This window comes from Phalaenopsis equestris, unplaced genomic scaffold (genome assembly GCF_001263595.1).
Source record: "Phalaenopsis equestris unplaced genomic scaffold, ASM126359v1 Scaffold000301, whole genome shotgun sequence".
Classification (NCBI taxonomy): Eukaryota; Viridiplantae; Streptophyta; class Magnoliopsida; order Asparagales; family Orchidaceae; genus Phalaenopsis; species Phalaenopsis equestris.
The window spans coordinates 893,416-916,023 of NW_018164743.1; the positions used below are offsets into that span (position 1 = coordinate 893,416).

At 36.3% G+C, this 22,608-nt stretch overlaps 1 protein-coding gene across 3 annotated transcripts in view; it reads right to left on the bottom strand.

Annotated features, from left to right (window-relative positions):
• Positions 1-2,440: 2,440 nt before the first annotated feature.
• The window catches only part of LOC110025501 (phosphatidylinositol-3-phosphatase myotubularin-1), a 75,323-nt gene continuing 55,155 nt past the window's right edge, over positions 2,441-22,608 (bottom strand). For all 3 annotated transcript variants that reach the window (XM_020726024.1, XM_020726025.1, XM_020726023.1), the window contains 2 exons: positions 3,745-4,024; positions 2,441-3,339 (listed from right to left, as the gene is read on the bottom strand). In XM_020726024.1, coding sequence (XP_020581683.1) covers positions 2,824-3,339; positions 3,745-4,024 — 796 coding nt within the window. In that variant the 3' untranslated portion in view covers positions 2,441-2,823. The remainder of the gene's footprint in view (positions 3,340-3,744; positions 4,025-22,608) is intronic.

The following is a 22,608-nucleotide window of genomic DNA, read 5'->3' on the forward strand; positions in this document are numbered from 1 at the left end:
AATTTAAAATATACTCAAAATATATTAAATTTTAAAATTTTATCTTCACGATATTAAAAAAGTTTAATAAAATAATATTGTTTATTGCACATTACGTTATTTCTTATTATTTATGTCATAATTGTGTATTCTATTTGTCATCTTAATATAAAGCTTGTTTAAATTAACATCATTGTCTTTTTTTTTATATTAAACAGGTCGGTTTGTGAGTAGACTCAAACTCGTAAACTTAAGCTCGAGCTTAGCTCGAACTCATTAAAATTAATCAAGCTCAAGCTCAAGCACAAGGTAGCTCGAGCTCGACTCGACTCGTTTACACCACAAAGTTCACAAAGTTGAGCATGATCATAATTTAAATAATATAATAAATATTTAGTCTAGCCCAATTATTAAAATCATTTGATGAGAATAAGAGGAGAGATGAGTCCCTAAAAATAATTTTACTAATTAGCTATTCAATGTTGTAATACTTATGATGATGATTTGTGATAATTGTGAGTTTATGTTCTATTATATTTAACTATAATCTACTATATTTTAGTTGTTGTGACAGTTCTCTACATCTTATAGCTCATAGATTACATTTTGTTACATTTATCTTATGATTCGTGGTGTTATAGCCTTTATGATTGCCTTATATTCTACTCTATTAAATATGCTAAGGCGCACTCTAAAATATTTTTGGTAAATAAATAAAAAGGAGGTTTAGAATATAATTGAACTTCATTATTTGCAAAACTAGCAACCTCTTTCATCCATTTTTTTCAAATTCTTACTAAAATGTTAAAGTTTGTAATAACAACTCAACCAGTGTATCTCATTTTTATCAAATTTCCAATAGTTTGATCGTGGCATGTGTATAAGAAAAAAAATGCACCAATTTGGTAGTTCGAGAAAATGACTTTTGAGTGATAGTTTAGTATATTATTATTCAAAAATAATAAATAACACGTATATTTCTTTAATTATAACTATGCTAAGGCCCATGAAACCAATTTTTTTCAACTAAACGCATCCATTTATATTAGATTAAATCAATTTTGAATTGATGGTTGATTAATGTTCAAGTGGGTGAATTAATGCTTAAAAATTATACAAAATTTAAATCTAATTAAAATGATGCTTTGTGAAATCAATTAAATTGTTTATGAACATTATAAGGAGCTAAGAGAAAGCACATGTGTTATCTCAAAAGCCTTGTACAATTTAGGAGTTTACCATATCAATCATTTATTTACTACAATGGCTTCTATTTGTGGCAAATAAGAAAGACAGTTAAGTAACATTTGATTATGGGTATAATCTGATCAGTTTAACATAAGAGTATGGCATAATCTATATTTAAATTATGGAAGAAACTTAATGAATATAATGAAAAGATAAATAATAGATATTTACATCATTATATTTTAATGAGTTATTTAATATAAATTTAAACACAATTAACTTTAATTAACAAAATTTAAGGAAATATACAACATATTTGGTTTTCATTCTTTGCTACAATACTAATAAGCATATTCACATAATATATATAATCTAAGAAAATTTTGAATAAAAAATATAGTTAGTTTAAGAAATGCTTTCTAATTAATTATAGATATCATGATATGAAAAAAATATGAACCCCTTATAATTAATTATATTCTAATCATATTAATAAATGAATTCTCAAGTAAAGAGTTTTTCTTATGTCTGATATATTAAGTATAAAATATATAATAATCTCTTCAATATCATAGAGAGATGTAAAGAACAAAATAATAATAATAATAATAATAATAATAATAATAATAATAATAATAATAATAATAATAATAATAATAATAAGATGGGTCAAAAGACTTGCAAGGCTTTAAAGAGAATTAGACAACTTTGATTTATGCAAGGCCATTAAGGCTAATAGGCCCCAAATATCAAGGTGTATTATATCAAGAACATAGTTATTAGGATACATAAATGGCATATATTCCCATATATAGTGGGTGTACTCATAGAATTAAGGTTGGAGAAAAATAAGTCTGAAGTATGGAGACTTATTTTTTCTAAAAGCAGCTCATGGATTTTATAGAAAATGAGCCTTGATTGATTTCAGGACAAGGGGAGAGAAATCAATATAAAATATATCAAAAATAAAATAGCTTGTACTCTTAGAACACCATACAAATTTGGCTCATCATGATAAACCAAAATTATAGATTCATGATCTGTATTAAAAAAAAAAAAATAATAATAATAGAGATTACTCTTATGAAAACACTTGACCAAACGATCGAGTTACTTAGCCGAAACTGTGAACAATCCTACCAAGGGTCCAACCAGCTGGCCATAGCACCTAATCAAGACTGATATCATTGTAGTCTAAACTGTACTACATGGAAGTAGACATATCAAGACTGATAACTTACAATCATAGAAAAGCAATGATATAATCCTCATACAAGACAGCTGAACAAAAAATGGAATGAGCTGATCAATAAGCAATGGTTTATTAAGATGCATATACAGTTTATTAAACACATTTACAAATAAATCATTTAATAAGAAAGTGTAATCACCAAGTGTTGAACTAAATTACAAACCCTACAACAGAACACTTGCCAGCAGAGTTAAAATATAGGAGAGGCAAGCATAAATCTGCACCCGCTAGAATGAAGATCCTGCAGGAATACCGATATCATTGTGCTACAATATAATTCATTCCATTTCCATTTGTCTCGCCTGTAAACTGCAGCATCCTGAAATCCCTGTCAGGTTTAGTGAAGATAAACAGTTATAAGTTAGATCCATATATTCTACGAAATCAGCTGTCAATACACCAAGTTATTCTGATCCAAAATAATAATCGCGAATAGAAAGTCGATCAAATGCGTCAAAGTTGGCTGTTATTCCAACGAACTGGCTGCCAAACTGTGCACAGAGTGCATCCGGCCATTTGCAGCCTTCCCGTGTCCGGTAAGGGCACAATGTTTCGCATACTGTGCTAATTGGTTTATCAGAAACCAAATGCTCGTCCTTGGCCACTATGGAGACACATAGATCATCATTATCAGTGAGATCTTTAGCATCAGACAAGTCCCCACCTAGAGGGGATGTGAGGCCTTCTATCGTCTCTGGAACGATATTTCCTGAGTCGAACGGATGGCTTCTGTTGCTTGAGAAATGTACCTCACAGCCAAGAGACTGGATTGCTTTCTTTATGGCCAGGTTCTCTCTGTACACTCTTCTAACTGTAGCAGCCGCTGAAATGCCTGACTGCTTCTCTTTCTGCATTTCTAAAACTAGAGACTCCAGCTTATTTTTAAGATCTTTTGCCTTAATGTCTGCCAGATCCTTTGCCTGCAAATAAAAATAAACAAAGATTAATCACATAGGGGGAACTCCAAGACTTCAGAGAGATATACAAGTTGGTGGGCTACTGGTGTAAAATACTGCAACATACGAACCACAAACTAAAAGTTTGGTTCTGCAGAATGTAACCGAGAAATTACATGCATACCACTCACTTCCTATATATTTACATATCTAATTCCTAAACTCTACGTTTTACATTTATACAAGACAAATCTTTTCATAACACATCAAGAATACCTTTTTTATTTACTTGTAAAAAGTGAAATACACCTTCTCATGAAAAGGTAAGGTGACCAACATATAGGTAAAAATTGAAGTTTAGGTGTTAGATATGTAAATACATGAGATTTAAGTAGCATGTATGTAAATCTTTCAATGTGAAAATAATACCTTCATCATTTCAGTACAACTTTTTCTCATAAAACGCCACTGAGATTCTAACTCTCCTGCTTGGGCTTCTAATGGGCAAGCCCACCTCAAATGAAACTGGGGCCAAAGAGTTGGAGCCAGTGAAGCAGCAGGAGGCAGCAGTGCACCGTTATGTTTTGTGGGATCATAGAACGCATTATAATGAACATGAAAGCCATCCTCAGAAGCGCGCAGATGGGCCAAGTACATCCATATGCACCCACAAGCCTCCACAATACCAGATTGTTGTCTCTCTTTCTCGCTGGAAAAAATATTAGAAACAATTTAAAATTCTCAAAATATCGGACGCAGATTATATTGATGATTTGTATCAACATAAGTTCTTAAAAAATACCAATATGATACAATATGAAGCTGATACATAAAAACTTGATCATATTCAACCAAAGAAAACACATATAGATGCCAACCAGACTATAACACCAAATTTTGAGAAATCAAGTAAACTTTGATAATTTTAAAACAAACCGCAAATTTAGCATTTCCCAAAATTCAACCGAAGCAATTTTATAGAATTCTACACGTCGAATAGATCAAATTGATATATAGTACTACGCATGAATTTTAAGCATATGAGAACATATAAAATTATGGAGTTATAAGTATAATTAAACTTAAATCCCAATCTCCTACCCTTAATCCCATATATATATATATATATAGACACACACACACACACACACACACACACACACACATACACGTGTCAGCTGCATCAACTCTACTCCCTTCATTTACCCGGTACCACAATCTGAGTGAGAAGAGCAAGGAAACCGGGGCTCAAGGTAGGAGTTCTGGGAAGAATTAGGATAAGATACTCCCTTACATGCCTTAGATCACTTTCTTCTTTCCCCATGCTGATTTGTTCTTGTTGGCTTGGAGAACTCGCAACTCTAGCACTGTAGCTGGAGTTAGAAACGTGCATGGGCTCACGGCTGAGAGCCAAAACCCACAGTATGGGGTTCCAAGGAGAAAACGAAAGGTATGAAACTCTCTTTTATAATATTCCAGACAATCATTTCCCTACGTTTCCTTTTTGTCATTTGCTACGAATTCAAGCATTCCATGTGTTTCCTATTGTTGTAGCTTTGTGGGAAAAACCGCTAAACTGTCGAACCGAGAGCTATGCTATCTGATAGGTCTATTCATGAGGTTCGGGAAGGGTTAAGGGGATAGGAGGAAGAGGAAAGACAAATATGAAGTATCAGAGAAGGGTTGGCTATGATGAAAAGTCCTTTTGAGGTTAGAATTCATAAATGACGAGATAAACCAAGATTTCATGAAATCCTAAAAATTTTACGAATTTAAGGTGGTTTGCACTACATGGGAAGCTCCAAACAAGCCATACACTTTTTTTATCTGAATTAATGGAGGAGCCATACACTTTTCCATCTTCATTCCACCACATTTTGCAGTCTATTAGTGAGTTTCTTTAAGAGTTTGGAGTTTTTGTGGTGAGATTAAGTGTGAATCTTTCTCTGAGAGTGTTGGAGAAGGAGATAAACCAAGATTTCAAAGCAAATCCCTTGTAGTCTTTCCTAGGAAATGTAGAAAGAAGAAATCTCAATATCACTATATTGATTAGTGAGTGTAAGTTGAAATATCTATTCATTCTGGAAAAACTCATCGTATGGCTCCTCCATTAATTCAGATAAAAAAAATTCTGTGTTAACTTAAGAAAAATAACTCAATATAGATTTTCATGTGATTATGTCTTTGACGCTATTGCATCTAGAATTTTATGCATATTGTGGATGAATAGCCTCATAAACTGTATGAATGCAAACTTAATTTATTACTTACAATATCTATGATTTAACCATATTATGAATCTGATGAACATGCTTATGAAATCATTTTTTACAGGTATTCCTTTACTATGATTCATGCATATGATATATGAAATATCCATGATGAATGTTTGTTACGGGAATTAAGATCTAAAAAATGTCATAAGTGATGTTATAGGTAGACTATTACATGAATACTTGCAAATATGGATGATAGAAAATAATGAGATTCCCGACTTCTAGTACTTAAAGGAGAGGGAACTCTCAGAACTATTGGGACAAATAGGGACTAAATGAAGCAAATCATTAGTACTGGGAGGCAATTTATAATTGCTATGTCTTTAACAGTAGTTGATATAACATTCGAGTTGGGTGATGATCCATGACATGACAGGACATGTAAATAATTGAGCCTACACAATTACAAGTGACATTTCAAACATTAAATTAATGAGTCTTATGAAGAAGCTTATGATTACACATGAATAGATATTCATGTCTAATAGATCAGTCATGATTCTTTGCATTACATGTTTTTTTTTTCTTTTATGAACATATATATGAGTTACTTATGAGCAAGTACGTTGTTTCTTTTTCATCTGCAAAATTTTATTTTAGTCATGATTATTTCGGAGAGCTTGTTGTAGCTGACTCTACGTCGTTGAATTTCAGTAAGACGTGAGGAGCACTAGGGCAAGTAGTCTGGTGCGACTTGTACAGTTTTTGTATTTCACAGTTTTGGTGTGTGTATATATATACACACACACACACACACATCTATGTGTATTTTAATGATATGATTTACACGCTTCCAAATATATGAATGATTTATGAAATATAATGTATCAAGTATGTTTGTGAAGATTTAGTTAGACTAGTTTACTGGGCCCTAAATCTGCAAGTCATAACAAGTGCATGTGAGAATTTAGTCTGACCGAATCGACCAACAGAGGTTGGAGGGGGGCAATTGGGGTGTGACACAAACTGCATTAAATAACACATAAATATAACACAGTGTAATGAACTTCATGTTTTCAATTATTGTTGAGAACAGGGTTTGAATTCCCAAAGATCTTTTTCTCTAAGTCCCCAAACTTCCTTAGCCATTTGCTTAAGATATACTTATTTATAATCCATGTTCTTTATAGCGGCATTTATAATGTTCAAGTGATTTGCTTGGGCTATTCAATTGGGTAATTTAACTCTAGTGTTCCTCAGCTGCCACCTCCATCTCCCTCTCCTTACACTCACTAATCTTCTTTGCCTATGAATGAGCTTTTCAATGATTTCTCCCCCCATTTTATTTGTATTTCATTGGTTTAGATAATCTTCTGCATTTAGTTGAGCATGAGAGATTTGTTCTACCAATTTGAATTTTCAGCCTCAGTGACATGCAGTGTGCGTCCTAGCCATCAATTGATCAACCCAGTAGAGCAAACTAGAAAGCAATAAGTCTCTTATGCAAAAGAGTTGGTAATATTCAGATACCGACAGTTTTTTATGGTTCTTCTCTGTCCTTTAATTTGATAAAATGCTAAAATCCCTGTGCATCTTGTCTTCTTCTGATCCGATGGGGTCAATGGACTGCTGATTTGAGTCATAAAACACTATTGCTGAGACTCATCTGTTAGAAAGATTCAATTAAAATTTATTTCAGCCATTTTTTCACACAAAAAAGGTTGCTCTTCGGACTTACATACTGTAAAAAATTCTTTTAGGTGGTAAAAGTTTGTAGTTTCAAAGCTTGACTTTCTTATATTTCATTTGTGATTTTTTCTTCCTTTTAAAACAAAAAGATAATGAAAAATCAATTGTTTTTTCCCTGCAAGTCATCCTTTGTCCAAACTCTTTCTTTCAATTTGTTTTATTCACTAACAATTTGAAGAATATCATAATCATTTTATAAATGATTCAAGAGAACCGAGAGCCTTATTTTTTTTAGTGTTTTCACTAACGCAGGAATATGAAAGCCTTTAGGGGGAAGGAATGGAAGACGGGAAGCTATCAACACTTGTACCGATTTACATGTTCAGCATGTGCTTATCCTTGCAAATTAAATGATTGAAGAGTTGAATTTTGGTTTGCGTGTTCACTTGCTCAATGCAGATACTCAAGTGGGACATATTATCAAACTTTTAAAAACTGAAAATTGCAACCTGACCTCAGTTTCGAGCCAGCTTGAATTTGACACAAAGCCAACGAATCTCGAGACTAGTTCAGTCAGCTCAAAATAATAATTGAATTTTGAACCTGAAATCAATTTGGCAAAGCTCAATAATTTGGGTTTGAGTTGGTTCAACTCTATTGATTTCAACTTTTATCAGCACTATATGTTGACAATCATAAAATTCCTTAAGCTCACAGTTGCAAATCATAATACAAATGACCATTTAAATACTGATTCCATAAATCATGTAGAAACCTATGCATGTAGGCATCAATATTGATAGCGGAATTAACTCAAATAAAAATATAAAAAACAAATATAATTACTGAAACAAATAGGCGGATACAAACAAAGACTCTTGAAAGCGAAATATAACAACAAACTCAGCTACAGGTAGACCTCGAGTGGTTGTGGCCGCCATGAGGGAGCTTGGAGAGGCAGTAGCAAGGGGGTAGGTGGACTGTGCAGCAAAGAAACAGCGTCTAGGGACAGTTCCGGGCAGCGGGAACAGCAGCTAGGCTGCGGGGAAGTGGTTCCGACAGCTGAGACAACAGCAAGACAGCGCAGGTAATGGTTTTCGGAGGCTGGAACAACAATGGCAGCAAAGGGGAAATGTTGGAACTGCAGCTAGGTTGCAGGGATGCTGTTAAGGTGGCTGAAAAAGCAGCGGACAGCAAGAATGGGGCTTATGGGGCTGCGGTAGTGAGAGGCGGGAGGTGGTGGAAGGTGCTAGGATGGTAGAGCAGGGAGGCAGCCAAGATGGTAGGTAAGGAAACTACAGAAAGAACAGCCAAGAGGGTTGTTTTCAAGCAGTTGCAGCAAGAAAGGCAACAACAACGGAGAAGGAAAGGTTGCGAAGGATGTGGGGAGGTCAAGGATACACACCACCTCAGACAAGCTACAACCAAAGAACCACTCGTCGAATACAGCCCAAAACGGGAAAACTTGGCTGCCAACTGCTGTACTGATATAAAACACGAAGAAAAGCTACCCTAAAACACGAAAACAACATATTTATAGAATTAGGGTAAATAGAAGTAGAGCCCACTCCAGATATGACAAAAATCCACGTGAATGAAGGGTCAAACGACCACGATGAGCAAGTCCAAGGCATGACTCCCGCTACAGTTCATGGTATTGTAGCAGGGGCTGCAGAAACATGTGGAAATCTCCCAATCCGCATCAGTCTCTCGGGGCTGAGGGAGTTTCGACCTCATCTATTGAAGCTTCTGGTTCCTCGTAATATAATGTTCGATCGGTCAAGTCACTCCTGTAGGCATTGTCATTCCAAAGCAAATCCTAATAGAATAAATATTCATCTGCTTTTGGCACAACCTGAGTTGTAGCTACATATAACCATAAATTCTCCCGAAGCAACTTTCGAGCCGCTAGATCTATGATTGGCCTCTTTCACTACTTGTACTCGACTGGATATATCTGATAAACAAGTATGCAATGAGGATTCAACTCTGGGACAATTGCTATGACAAACTGAGCAACTCTCACTAGCAACCACTCAAAAGAGAAATCTTCTTCTTCTCCGGTAGAACCTGGATTCCATTGAAGAATTTTCTTCCCCACCAAGCTCTCACGAAAACTTCCAAAGTTGTGGTTCATCCATCCCGCCTGATCATCTACCTGGGATACACTATTCAACAAATTTTAATACCCAACTGACTCCATCTAGTCTTCCTGGCACAAAAGAGTCTCATCTCTGATATGTTAGACCTCCCTCAATGGGGGCAGCGCAGGAAGGAACCTATCTATCTGAAAAGTTTGAATTTCTCGTATATGGGATTGTCGGGTGTTTGTTGTCGGTTCCTCAGATCGTCTTGAATCACCAATGTGAATTCTGATGAAGTCTGGCTTACGGCCTAAGCATGAACTACATGTTTTTCTCCCACATCAGTTGTAATCTTGTCCTCTTTTGTGTCAACATCTTCTTCAGTGTCTATTGTGTCATTGTTCCTTTCTTTAACAATTCTCTGTCCAGTGAGATATATCATCCCCTAGTTGTGCAATCTGATTCAATATGACCAAATCTGTGACACTTGAAACGCTTCCTTACTGAGATAGATTTGGGAATATAAATTGGCTTCCTATGTTCTCCATTCCGAATAATTGTCTTCTCAGGTGGGGTTAATTTGAATGTTCCTTTGGGTGTACTCTGATTGTGAGATCCTGGGGCTGAACCCTGCTTGTAAGATATGATGGTAACCCATTGATGTGATATCTCCACTTTTGAAGCTGGGGTCTAAACATCTGGTGTTTAGTGAGCTGGTAGGAACTGACGCCGCACTCATTTCATATTGGACTTAGTAATAAATTTACCCTTCCTTTCTCGTTATCGAAGAACCTTCAAGTTCACAAACCACTAAGATGCAATCTTCCTTGCTGCAGCTAGTTCATCATTATGTCTAATGGGATATCCTGACACTCAAAAACACATTCCAAGGTCCAAAGGCACTCAATAACCTAGTTCAGATCCATGTGGTCGAAATATGACAAATCCACATTTACTTCAAATTAATGGCTTATCCAATATTTCATGTCAAATCTCTGGGATAGTGGTTCTTCATCTCGGTAATCGAATGGGATTTGTGTGACACCTTTAAATGGTCTTCTATCCTCAATTTCATCTAGCCCTTGTAGCACTCAATGGAGTTGCTGTTGTATATCTTCCATGGTAAACTCCTAATCGGCGTCAGGCACTTGTCTCCTCAAAGGCATGGTTAGAGTTTGGTTGTGGGTAGGTTGAAGGAGTTCAATGATGATGTAGAGTAGGGGCATAAAATTTGGAGGGGGTGGAGATAGGTTTAGATATGGCAGATGCTAGAAACCTTAGGATAGAACTAGAGTTTAAGTGTCTCTAATATCAAATAATATTGAGTTAACCCAAAAAAATACAAAAAACAAATATTATTACTGAAACAAATAGGCAGTTACAACCAAATACTCTTGAAAGGGAATTACAACAAACACAAATAAACTCAACTACGAATGGACCTCGGGTGATGATGGTGGTCGTGAGGGGGCTTGGAGAGGCGGTAGCAATGGGGGTAAGTGGACTGACCAACAAAGATATAGCGGCTTGGGGCAATTCTAGAAGGCAAGAACAACAACTAGGCTACAGGGAGATGATTTTGGCCGCTGAGACAACAGCAAGACATCACGGGGAATGGTTTTGGGAGAATGGAACAACAATGGAAGCGCAGCGACAAAGATGTAGTTCAGGTGGTTGGAACAACAGTGGACGGTAAGGTAAGGGGCTTATGGCGACGACAACAAGGCAAAAGGTTGGGATCATGTGGAGGAAGGTACTTAGATGGTAGAGTAGGGAAACAGCTAGGATGGCAGTCAGTGAAACAACAAGGAGAAAAACCAACAAGACTATTTTCAGGTGCATGCAGCACGGAAGGCAACAACGATGTCAAAGGGAAGGTTTCAAAGAATGTAGGGAGGTCGAGAATAATCACCACCTTGAACGAGATACAACCTAAGCACCACCCGTCGTCGGATAATACCCTAGAAGGGAAAACCTGGATGTCAACGGCGATCCTAACAAAAAACACGAAAAACTGCCCTAAAATACAAAAACAACATATTCATAGAATTGGGGTAAATAAGAGCAGACCCCACTCCAAATAAAAGAGAAATCCAGGTGAAGGAAGGGTTGAAAGGACCTCCCGGACTAGTCCACTCCACTGTAGTTCACAGTATTGTAGCAGTGCCTGACCTGCATCAGTTTATCTCTATGTTCTTTTGTGTGATTTTCAAAAAGAGTAAGCCCTTACCCGGTGTGCTTTTTAGACATCAATATTTTTGTTGGCTGCTTCAAGGTGTTTCTCATTGGGAGAACGCATAAATTGTCCAACCAAACTCACAACAAAAGCAATATCTTATCACTTATATGATAAATATATCAATTTCCCCATCAAATTTTTATGCATAATTGTATTCATTGGATCAACTTCCTTCCCATCTCCCAATTTTTTATTTGGATCAAAAGAAGTGACTACACATTTATACCCACTAATTTCAGTTTTTTTTGGAAGATCAAGAACATACTTACGTCGGGAGACAACAATTCCTTTCTTCGATCGAGCAATCTCGGAAATACCAAATAGAACTTAAGTCATTGGCTTCAAAAATAGATGTTAGAGAATTCTTCAAACGATTCATCTCATATGCATCATTTTCTATGAGAATAATAGCATCCACATACACAATTATTATGTCTATTTTCTCGTCAATGAATGTCGGAAGAACATTATATTGTCGCTAAATCCTTGAGTATAGCCTTATATTTTACAAATAGTATAAACTACTCAAACCACGCCCTAAGTGGCTGGTTCAACCCTTATGAGAATTTGTCAATTTACACACTTTTATGTCAAACTTCTCAATAAATCTTGGAGGCGCATTCATATAAACTTTTTTTTCCAAATCCCCAATGAAGAAGACATTTTTTATATCTAGTTGTTGCAGTGGTCGGTCAAGATTAGCTACAAGTGACAGAAGAACTCTTACAGAGTAGAGTTTTTCAAGTGAGCAAATGTCTCAAAATATTCGATGTCATGGATCTAAGTGAAAACCTTGGCGACCAATCGAGCTTTGTAATGTTCTAGAAAGCCATTCGAATTATATTTGATTGTGAAGACCCATCGCAACCTACAATTGTCTTTCCTCTAGGTAGATCAATCAATTACCACCTGCCATTTTTCCCAAGAGCTTTCATCTCTTCAAAAATAGTCTTCTTCCACTTAGAAACTTTCAGAGCATCCTACATAGTACTTGGAATCTCCATACATGATAATTGTTAGGTAAAAGCACGAAATGTGGGTGAGAGGTTTTCATAAGACATAGTGGGACAATGGCTATTAGGTGCAAGACTTTTCCCCAATGAGAAGACTAGACATACTAGACTAAGAATTCGAACTGGACAAAAATTCAGGACTAGAAAAATCAAAACTCAAAAATGATGCAGCTTGAAAACAGGGTAAATAATTAGCGAGGACATTACCTAGCGAGTTCATAGATTCTGGGCAATGTTAAGAAATTGTTGATCTTTTCTTTTGAGTAATCATCCGCCACAAATAGATAAAATCAAACGGTGCTATTGTCATGGTTATTTTTCCGGTTTCTGCTTTGTTATGAATATCATGATATAACATTGCAAGAGTTTCAATAGCTAAAAAAACTGAAGGCACTTTCTCCTGATAAGATTTCATCAGGAATTTCATGTTGAACACTCAAAGTTGGGGATATACTATTTTGAGTCTTCAGTTTGAAAAAAATCATTAAATTCAATGGACAAATCTTTATTTTGTTCTCTCCCTTGAATATGAGGAGAAAAATAGTATTGAATTTCGAAAGAGGAGACATCAATGTGATGCGGAGCTAGGGGGCTGAACCGGTTTAGCAAGGTGGAGCAAGGGCCAATCGATACGTGGTCTGGGCTAGCTTTGTTGCACAAGGCGAGGGGTCTCCTCCTCCTAGTTATCTACTATATGTATTTGTTGTTTTTTGTTCTAGGTTCAGTTTTTCTGTGAGATTTCTATCAGGACAGCTAGCGGTATCCAATTTTCCCTTCTAAGGTTATATCTGATGGCGAGAAGGTGCTCCGGCTATAACTCTTCCTGAGATGTTGTGTATCATTCATTTTATTGCTCGATGTCGCCCTTCCCTACTCATTACATTCCAACTTGTGTGCCCCTCTTCCTTGAATCCTTGTCACCAATGCAAGGAACCCTCTTGTAGCTGTCGTGACTCCATCCAACACCCCGCCTGTTGTTGTCAAAACCCCCGCCTACTGCCCCACTTGTTGCTACAAGCCCTTTCCAAATCCATTGTTGTGTTGCAAACTCTTCAAATCTCCCAGCCGGCTACTGCCAGCCTACTTGCAGCCCCCCGGCTGCAACTACCCCAGCCTTGCCTCCCGGCTAAAGCCAAAACCCACTTCCAACACTCCAGCCCTAACAACCTCCTCCAATACGACCCCTATTTGTTGTCTCGCCATCCACCACCTTCGTCCTCACACCATGATGTCTTTTATGCTTGTGTTGTTATTTTCCTATTATCCAAAATCTTTGTTTGTAACCCTTTTGAATTTCAACAATATTATTTTCATTTCTATTATTGTTTGAGTTATCTCCAGTATCATTTGATATCAAAACTAGTTTAATCTTAGACATATCCTAGGGTTTCTTAGCATCTGCGATACTCAAACCATCTCCACAAAAAAAATTCTTTCCCACCACCAAATACCCTTTCCACTCCCACAAATTCCAAACCCTAGCCATGACACGAAGAAGATATAGGCTTGAGCCTACCCGGGAAGAGATACAGCGAGAGCTCTGTCGTCTGCAGCAGAGGCTTGCAGAGATGGATGATGGAACCCAAGGGAGACCCTCAGTCATAATATGGAGAGTCGAATGGGAGAAAAGGATGAGGATTTGAATCCCTTCCATGAGTATGACTTCATTGATGAGGAAGACATACCATAATATTTTGGAATTCAATATCAAAGGAGGTCGAGAGAGAATGCTATACACGAAGGACATAGGGATTTTGACATCAAAGTGGATCTACTGGAGTTCAATGGAGGTATGGATTAAGACGGATTTATTGAATGTCTACAGTCAGTTCAAAGAATCTTCGAGTACAAAGAGGTGCCCGAAGACAAGCGGGGGAATCTTAAGCCATCAAATTGAGGAAATGTGTCTCTGCGGTGGAAAACTTATAGAGGTAGAAAAAGAGAGAAGATAGTGATAAGATTACCTACCTCGTCATTCGTCAGATGTGTTTCTAAAACTCCACCACCTACAACAAATCAGTGGAGGAGTTCACGACGCAGTTTGACCAGTTGCAGATGAAGTGAGTTGGTTGAGCCAAAGGAACATTCTATAGCAAGATATCTAGGGGGAGGGGGGTTGAACCGTCTATTAGATGTGTCTGAGACTCCACCACCGACAACAATGTAGTGAAGGAGTTCATGGCGCAGTTTGACCAATTTCAAATGAAGTGAGTTGTTTGAGCCAAAGGAACATTCTATAGCCAGATATCTAGGGGGGCTAAACCATCTATCAGTAACGTTGTGCAACTGCAGCCTTATTGGTCACTCAGAGATGTCCAAACCTTAGCTATGAAGGTGGAGAGACAACACAAATAAAGCAGACAGCCACCGCTATTCAAGCAACCGTCTGCAGTAGGAGACGTCAACAAGAGCACACGTCAGGGAGTTGAGAAAACTGGTTCGATGAAGGACACAACCACCCTGAGTGAGAAGAAGCCTAAAAAGAGAAGCACGTCTACTATAATCTCTGCCAAAAAATGCTTTGGATGCAATGGATTTGGGCACATTACCTCCAGCCGCCCAACGAGTCGAGTAGTCTTTTACCAATAGAGCGCGGTGGAGGTTAGCGACGAGGAGGCAGCTGAAGAACAGGGTGTGTATCATCTCCCACCGGATGAGGGAGAGATGTTTGTGGTTTGACGGGTCATACAGACTGGGGATACGAGGGATCCACAATATATTTTACACTCGTTACACTGTAAACAAAAATGTATGTAATCTCATTATTGATGGAGGAAGCAGAAAAAACGTGACGCTTACGCAAATTATGGATAAATTGAATCTCATACATTCTCAGTTGTATTCTCTAACGTGACTGAAGAAGAACAGGGTCAGTGTTGACCAAAGATGCCTGGTGAAGTTTTAGATTGGAAGTCAGCTGCAGGATCAACTATGGTGCGACATAAATCCATTGATGTTTGTCACCTTTTATTGGGGAGGTAACAATTTGACTGTAGGACTCAGCACGACAAATTCAAAAACACATGCTTCTTCACCAATGAGGGGAAGCACATCATCCTTCTTCTCCCTTTTGTGAAGCATGAGATTACAAGTGTAATTGCTAACAAAGCAGTGTTGGTGTGACCAGCTTTGGTGATGATAGAGGATGATAAGACTGAGACATGGATTCCAGACATGAAACAAACACGAGAAAGAGTATTTCAAATCACATGATTGATACCTTACTGTCATGGCCGCCGCTACTTAGGAAAGTTCAGATTACCCTTACTTCAGATTAGGTTTAGCCAACATTGGGCTATTTTGGGAGGATTCAACAGCATATAAATGACAAGTAACAACAAACTGTTAGATCGATATGGATGATTGCTCGCATGTGAGAAAAAAACCTTAGGTGTTGCGGAAAAGATGCAATCGCCTGTGAGATTCAGTGCTTCTCGAACATAAGTGGAAGATCCTTCAGCCCTGGGAGAACACATCAACTTCGTTACCGTCAACGTGAAAACAAAAGCAACGACGAATAAAGTCGAAGCTACCCCAACCCAGAGAGACTAAGACGGTCTAAGGGGGCTAAACTGGTGGAGACTATTGAATCGGTTCAACTAAGTGGAGCAAAGGCCTGCCACCCCTTGGTCTGGGCTAGGTTTGTCGCCCAATGGAAGGGGACTCCTATTTTATTTTCTTATTCTGTTTTAGGTTTAGTTTTTCTATGAGATTTCTGTTAGGATAGTCGTCGGTATTCCATTTCCTAGAGTTGCATTCGACAACGAGAAGATGCTCCGATTGGAACTCATCCTATGTGGTGTGTATCTTTTCTTATATTACTCATTGTCGCCCTTACCTACTCACTGTCTTCCAATCTGCGCGCCCCTCTTCACTGATTCCTTGCCGCCAACCTATGGAATCATCCTACTATTATCGGGAAGCCCCCACCACCCCATTAGTTGTTGGCATAACCCCCAACTACTGTCGCAAGCCCTCTCCAGATCCTTGTTATTCTGCAAAATCTTCCAATCTCCCAGTCGGCTACCACCAGCCTTTTTCTAAACCCCTCCCCCCTCCCCCTTGTAGTTGCCGCAACCCCACCCCTGCCTTTCGGCTACTGCCAGAACCTACTTCAAACCCTCCTTCCCTAACAACCTCCAACTCTACCCCTACCTGTTGTCCTGCTGCCGCCATCCACCAACTTCGTCCTTATCCTAGGTTGTTTTTTTTATGTTTGTGTTGTTATTTTTCTATATCCAGAGTCATTGTTTGAGACCACTTTGAATTTCAACAATAATATTTTCACTTCTATTGTCGTTTGGGTTAAATAATGAAATTCAGTAGACAAATCTTTATTTTGTTATCTCCCTTGAAGATGAAGTGAAAGTTTTGAAGTTCAAAAAAGGTGACATTAATGGTAATAAATATTTTTCTAACAGTGGAATCAAAACATTTATACCCCTTTTGGTTATGAGTATAGCCAACAAACACATTTTTTAGCTCGATGTTTAAGATTTTTCTTGATGATGAATGTGAAAAAAAAAAATAATACATCCAAATATCAAATATCATTAGAGAAAGAAAAGATAAGAGTCGATTCTTTAGAAAAATATTTGAAAATATCAAAAGGTATTTCAAAGTTTAAGACGTTATTGATTGTTTTATTTATGAGAAATGTAACAATAAGAACGACTTCACCCCAAAAGATATTTAGACACCTGATTGGTAAATAACAAAGCCCGAGCTACCTTCAATAAGTGCTTGTTTTTCATTTCAGCCAACCAATTTTGTTGAGTGTCAACACAAGAGATTTGATGAATTATTCCTTTTTCAAGAAAGAATTGACCCACGGTGTTTTTGAAATACTTTCGGTCATTACCACTCTGTAATATTTGAATGGTTGTTTGAAATTGGGTTTGTAACATGGGTGAAAAAATTCTAAAAATTTATTTCTATTCAGATTTTTCTTTCAATAAAAAAACACAACTTAACCTAATGTGATCATTAGTGAGTCACAAATCATCTTTTTCTACAGTGAGTAGGGGTTTAGATATTAGTACGAATCAAAATAAAAAGTGTAGTAGTTTTGTGTATTCGTGAAAAAAATGATGAACGGTGAAGTTTAGAAAATTGACACACTTCCAATTGAAAAAACAATATATTTTTATAAAATTATTTGTGAATAAGTATTCTAGATAATGAAAACTAGAATGACCTAACCTATAATATCATAACATAATTGCATTATCCTTAGAAACAGAAATAAAATTTAAACATGTACTTTAATATTGTCTATTAGAGTCATGTTCACATCAAAATAGTATAGTCTATCTTTTTACTTAACACTGTCAATTATTCACCCTATAGTCAATTCTTGAAACTCACAACAAGAAGAGTAGAAGTTAGCTTGATATTAATAATTATTAGTAATTTTACTAATAGACAAAAAGTTACATGATAGATTAAGAACATGGAGAATATCACAAAGGATTAATAACGATGAGAGTTTGATAATTCCTATCCCGACAATTATCAAGAGGGAATCATCAATAATTTTTACTTTTTTTTGCCTACACAAAATCTATAAGAGAAAAATAATTTAGAACAGCTAATCATATGATCAATTGTACCAGAGTCGGTTATCTAAGAATGAAAAAAGTTAGGTATAATATCTAATAAAATAGTGATCAAAGAGTTATCCTTTTTCACTAAATAGCAAGACGGAGTCAGGGGTAATTGTGGAGAGTGAACAATTTATGCAAGTGCTTTAATTGCTCTTTGATGAAACGGATTGCATTCGAGTTAACAAACGACGCCTCAGTTTCTTGAGTAGTGGCTTAATAAGCTCGACCTTCACACACGAATTTTGATTTCCAATTTGCAGGTTTTTCATTAAGCTTTCAACATGTCTTCTTCGCATGCTATGATCTTTCTAAATGCTTACATCATGATTTTTTTTATCCTTCTTTGTCAATATCAACATCCTTCGACACAAGAGTCGAGTTCTTCTGTTCAATATTACTAGGCTATTTAGTATTCCACAACATAATTTTCCTTCTAGATTCTTCACGTTTAACTTCAGAAAAGTCTTCTCAAATTGAAGATAGAAGTTTCCTACTAAGGATTCGACATTGAACTTCATCTAACTCCAATTAAGGCCAACTAAGAACATGTAAACCCCATCATTTTCCTCTATTTTCTTATGGTAAGCATAATCATTTGAATTCCCCCAAATGTCATCATCACATTGATCAAGTGTCTGTCATAATGTTACTAACTAATTGTAATATGTAGTAGCAATTAGACCATTTTGTTTGGATTTCCAAAGATGAGTTTTCAACTAAAAAGTTTGCGAAGAATTTTCCAATTCTGAATAGAGAGCTTAAAGAGCCTCTCAGATATATTGAGCAGTGGGAAGATATAGATGAGGTTTTCCTACGAAAAGTTCCATAGAATAGATAAGCCATGCCATTAGGGTTGTAAATGAACCAACACAATTGATGAAAAACTCGAACTCGGCTCGATTAATACCGAAATCATGTTTGTTCAAATCAATAAATAAATAATTTTGAATATTTTTTAAAAACTCGGAGCTTAAATAAATCAAATTTGAATATAATCCAACTCATTTGTTAATGTTCATGAACAAACTCATCTGTTGTTCACCAAGTAACTTAGTTAATAATATATTATATAAAATATTATATACTTATATCATATATTATTTAAATAAAATTTAATTAATTAGAACATATTTAACAATATTTTTAATAATAATATATTATGATTTAATGTCAATATTCACATAAATTCAAATAATTTTTTTTATTATTTCAATGAACTCGTTTATTAGTGCTTATTTATATTGTTTGATTGCAAAAAAATATGTATAACATAAATATAATTTTATTTATTTGTTCTTAACAAGTTGATGCTAATTAAAATCTATTTGATTGCTTATTTATTTAAATTTGTAAGATCATTTGTTAATAATTTTATATAAGAAGTTAAATACTTATTTAAATTTTTAAATTGTTTACTAATTTTATATCCAAAATCATGTACAAATCAAATGTTTAATTTCATATGAAAAATAAAGTACTCATCTGAATTTTCAACTTTTTAATTAACATAAACAAGTCAAGTACAAATCAAGCCTGAACATTAAAAATTTTAAACACATATAAATATATTTTTTGAAGCTCCTCTCAAGCTAGAACTAAACATGAACAACTTTTAATTCAACCAAGTCAAGTCTAAACCATGACATGTTCGGCTCGACTCAACTCAATTACAACCCTACATGTCATTACTAAAAAAAAATTGGACTGTCATTTTCTCACATTTGAATCGTTATAAGTTTTAGATTTTCACGAGTTATATATGCAATTTTGTCTCTTTTGTCAATCGTCAATTTTATATGGTGCTCAATTGAGATAATTGTGTCCATTAAGTTTTATAACTGTAAGGCACTGTGGTAAACTCGAAGGAAAATATTTAGCTGAAATACCCACTAGAAGGTTTGTCAGGTGAGGTATGGTGGTTTTGGAATTACTATAACCGGTCGATGTGCTGGAATTTTATTGAACTCCTCTCATCATTGTTGATTTATACAACATCCTCAGAATCTCAAGAAAAAAATCAACCAAGAGCTACGCGAAACTCGTTTACATTGCGATCAACAGCACAAAACTCTTGTACGTCGTGATCAATCCACTTTCCTATGCGACCGACAAGAAACTCCTTTGCGACAAGATCATGATCAATGTTTTCAACCACGAGCTGTGTGAAATTATTGAATGTTGTGATCTGTTCACTTCCCTGCAAATGTTTGTACCATGTGATCCCGTCGTCAGCTTTCAATTAGGCGAAAGTCCTAACCTTATGTTTGTATGCGATACAGTTCTTCACAGCTAGGTCACGGTTCTTCACAGCTAGATCTAGCCGCGACTAGATCGCTTTGCCACAAGTTATGATTTTGATTGGAGATTTTGCAGGAAAGAGAGAATACATGATCTTGGCTAATCGATGCCTTGCTCTGAGTGTCACGCTTGTTCCTTTAAGTACAACAATGTGGTTGTTGCCTTCAAAACGAGCTTTAATCGAACGCCATAGGGTTTCCGAATGACACTATCTTGTTCTTTTCGTAACGTCCCGGGGGAGAAGTATTGAACAGTTGAGTAGGAGAGAAGACGAATCAAAGAGTCAGGCAAATGAAGAGTCGAAGAAAAGGAATCAAAAGCTCGGGAAGCCAAAGAGGAGAGAGAAGTAGCGATAAGGTCGGGAAATCGAACAAGTTTGCCTATAAATTTGTCATAAGGGAGCAGGAACTTACCAAGAGAGTCGAATGACACTGTCGAGGGTTTCACAGCTAAGGTCGAGCCGCGGCGTCGTCAGAGAGAAGTCGAAGGAGGCAGTGCTGCTACCGTGCAGAGGAGTTCCCGAGCATTCAAAGAGGGAGTAAGGGGAAGAAGCGGCGTCGATGTCGGTGTCGAGTCACGATCGAAAGAGTAGAAAAGGATGACATTGCAGAGCAACTCTCATGCGTAGGAAATTTTATTCGGTACGTGCACCGCATGAACTACATGCGGTACCGAATAAAAATTCGCCACGTGGAATTTGATTCCATGTGGCTTTTCACCTTAAAAATAATAAATTTTTACGCCTAACCCGACCCGATACTCCTTTTTCCCGAAAATTTAATGCATAAGACTCTTTCATAAGGCCCTTTCCCGGTTATCCCCCACTTTAGTTTCGCACTTTAGGGTTTGGAGCTGCCGAAAAGGACTGCTCTGCCGACGAGGAGAACGACGACCACTTCCAGATCTGTGCGAGTTTAGCTTTTTGTACCGGATCTGTACAAATATTATCTGCTTCTCCATTATGTAGTTTGTTGATCTGTGCGAGTTTTTGCAATCCAGATCTGAGGTATATCGTAGGTTTATTAAGTTCTATTTTTTGATTTTATGGATACTTCTGGCATTTGTCTGGGTTTATCGGAGGTTAGTTTATTATCTGAGGTATAGGTCTGACATATCATTGATTGTGTTTAGCAATTTGTTTCTGTGGGTTTATCGGAGTTTACTTTAGTGGTTTTCATTTTATTCGAATTTGTTTCTGTGCTTGTGTTTAACAATCCAGATCTTGGCAGTATTCTCGTGTAATTTTTGTTAATAAGAGGGATGTTGGTGTTATTGTAGGGTTATTATGGTATAGTTATGGTTTTATTGTTGTGTTATTGTACTATTGAAGAGACGTTTTTGTTGCGGCTTTATGGTTTTATTGTTATGTTATTATGGTGTTATTGTCTTTGCGGTATTAACCTCTGCAGTATTCTCGTGTTATTTTTTTAACAAGGGATGTTGGTGTTATTGTAGGGTTATTATGGTATAGTTATGGTTTTATTGTTGTGTTATTGTACTATTGAAGAAAGTTTTATTGCTGCGGCTATATGGTTTTATTATCGTGTGATTATGTTGTTATTGTCCTTTCTATTGGTATTATTGTGGGGGTAATTGTCTATAGTATTAACGCGGTATTATCTTTGCAGTATTCTCGTGTTATTTTTATTAACGTGGATGTTGGTGTTATTATAGGATTATTGTGGTATTATTATGGTTTTATTATTGTGATATTGTACTGTTTAAAAGAGTTTTATTGCTGCGGCTTTATGGTTTTATTATCGTGTGATTATGGTATTATTCTCTTTGTTGTTTTAGTAGACGCACTTATTTTACTATTGTCTTATTTATTTTTCTACAACTTAAATCATTGAATGCAGGAAAGAAGGAAGATGGGCGAACAAGTCAAGTACTGTTCGTTGAGATGGAGTTATGTTGATGGAGAGTTTCCTGATTTCTCGGAGGCAATGAGATGGAGTTATTTTGTGATTCATATAGTCTTGATTGATAAGCGATCGAAAAATCATTCGCATCAATGATCAAAGGTTGATTGAGATGAAGTTTATTGACCTCACTTTTGGTTGAGATCTAGAAACTTCTTTAGTAGCCTAGGTCTAGCCATAGGACTTTACTATTGACTAGTCTTAGAAAACTAGAAAATGTATCCTC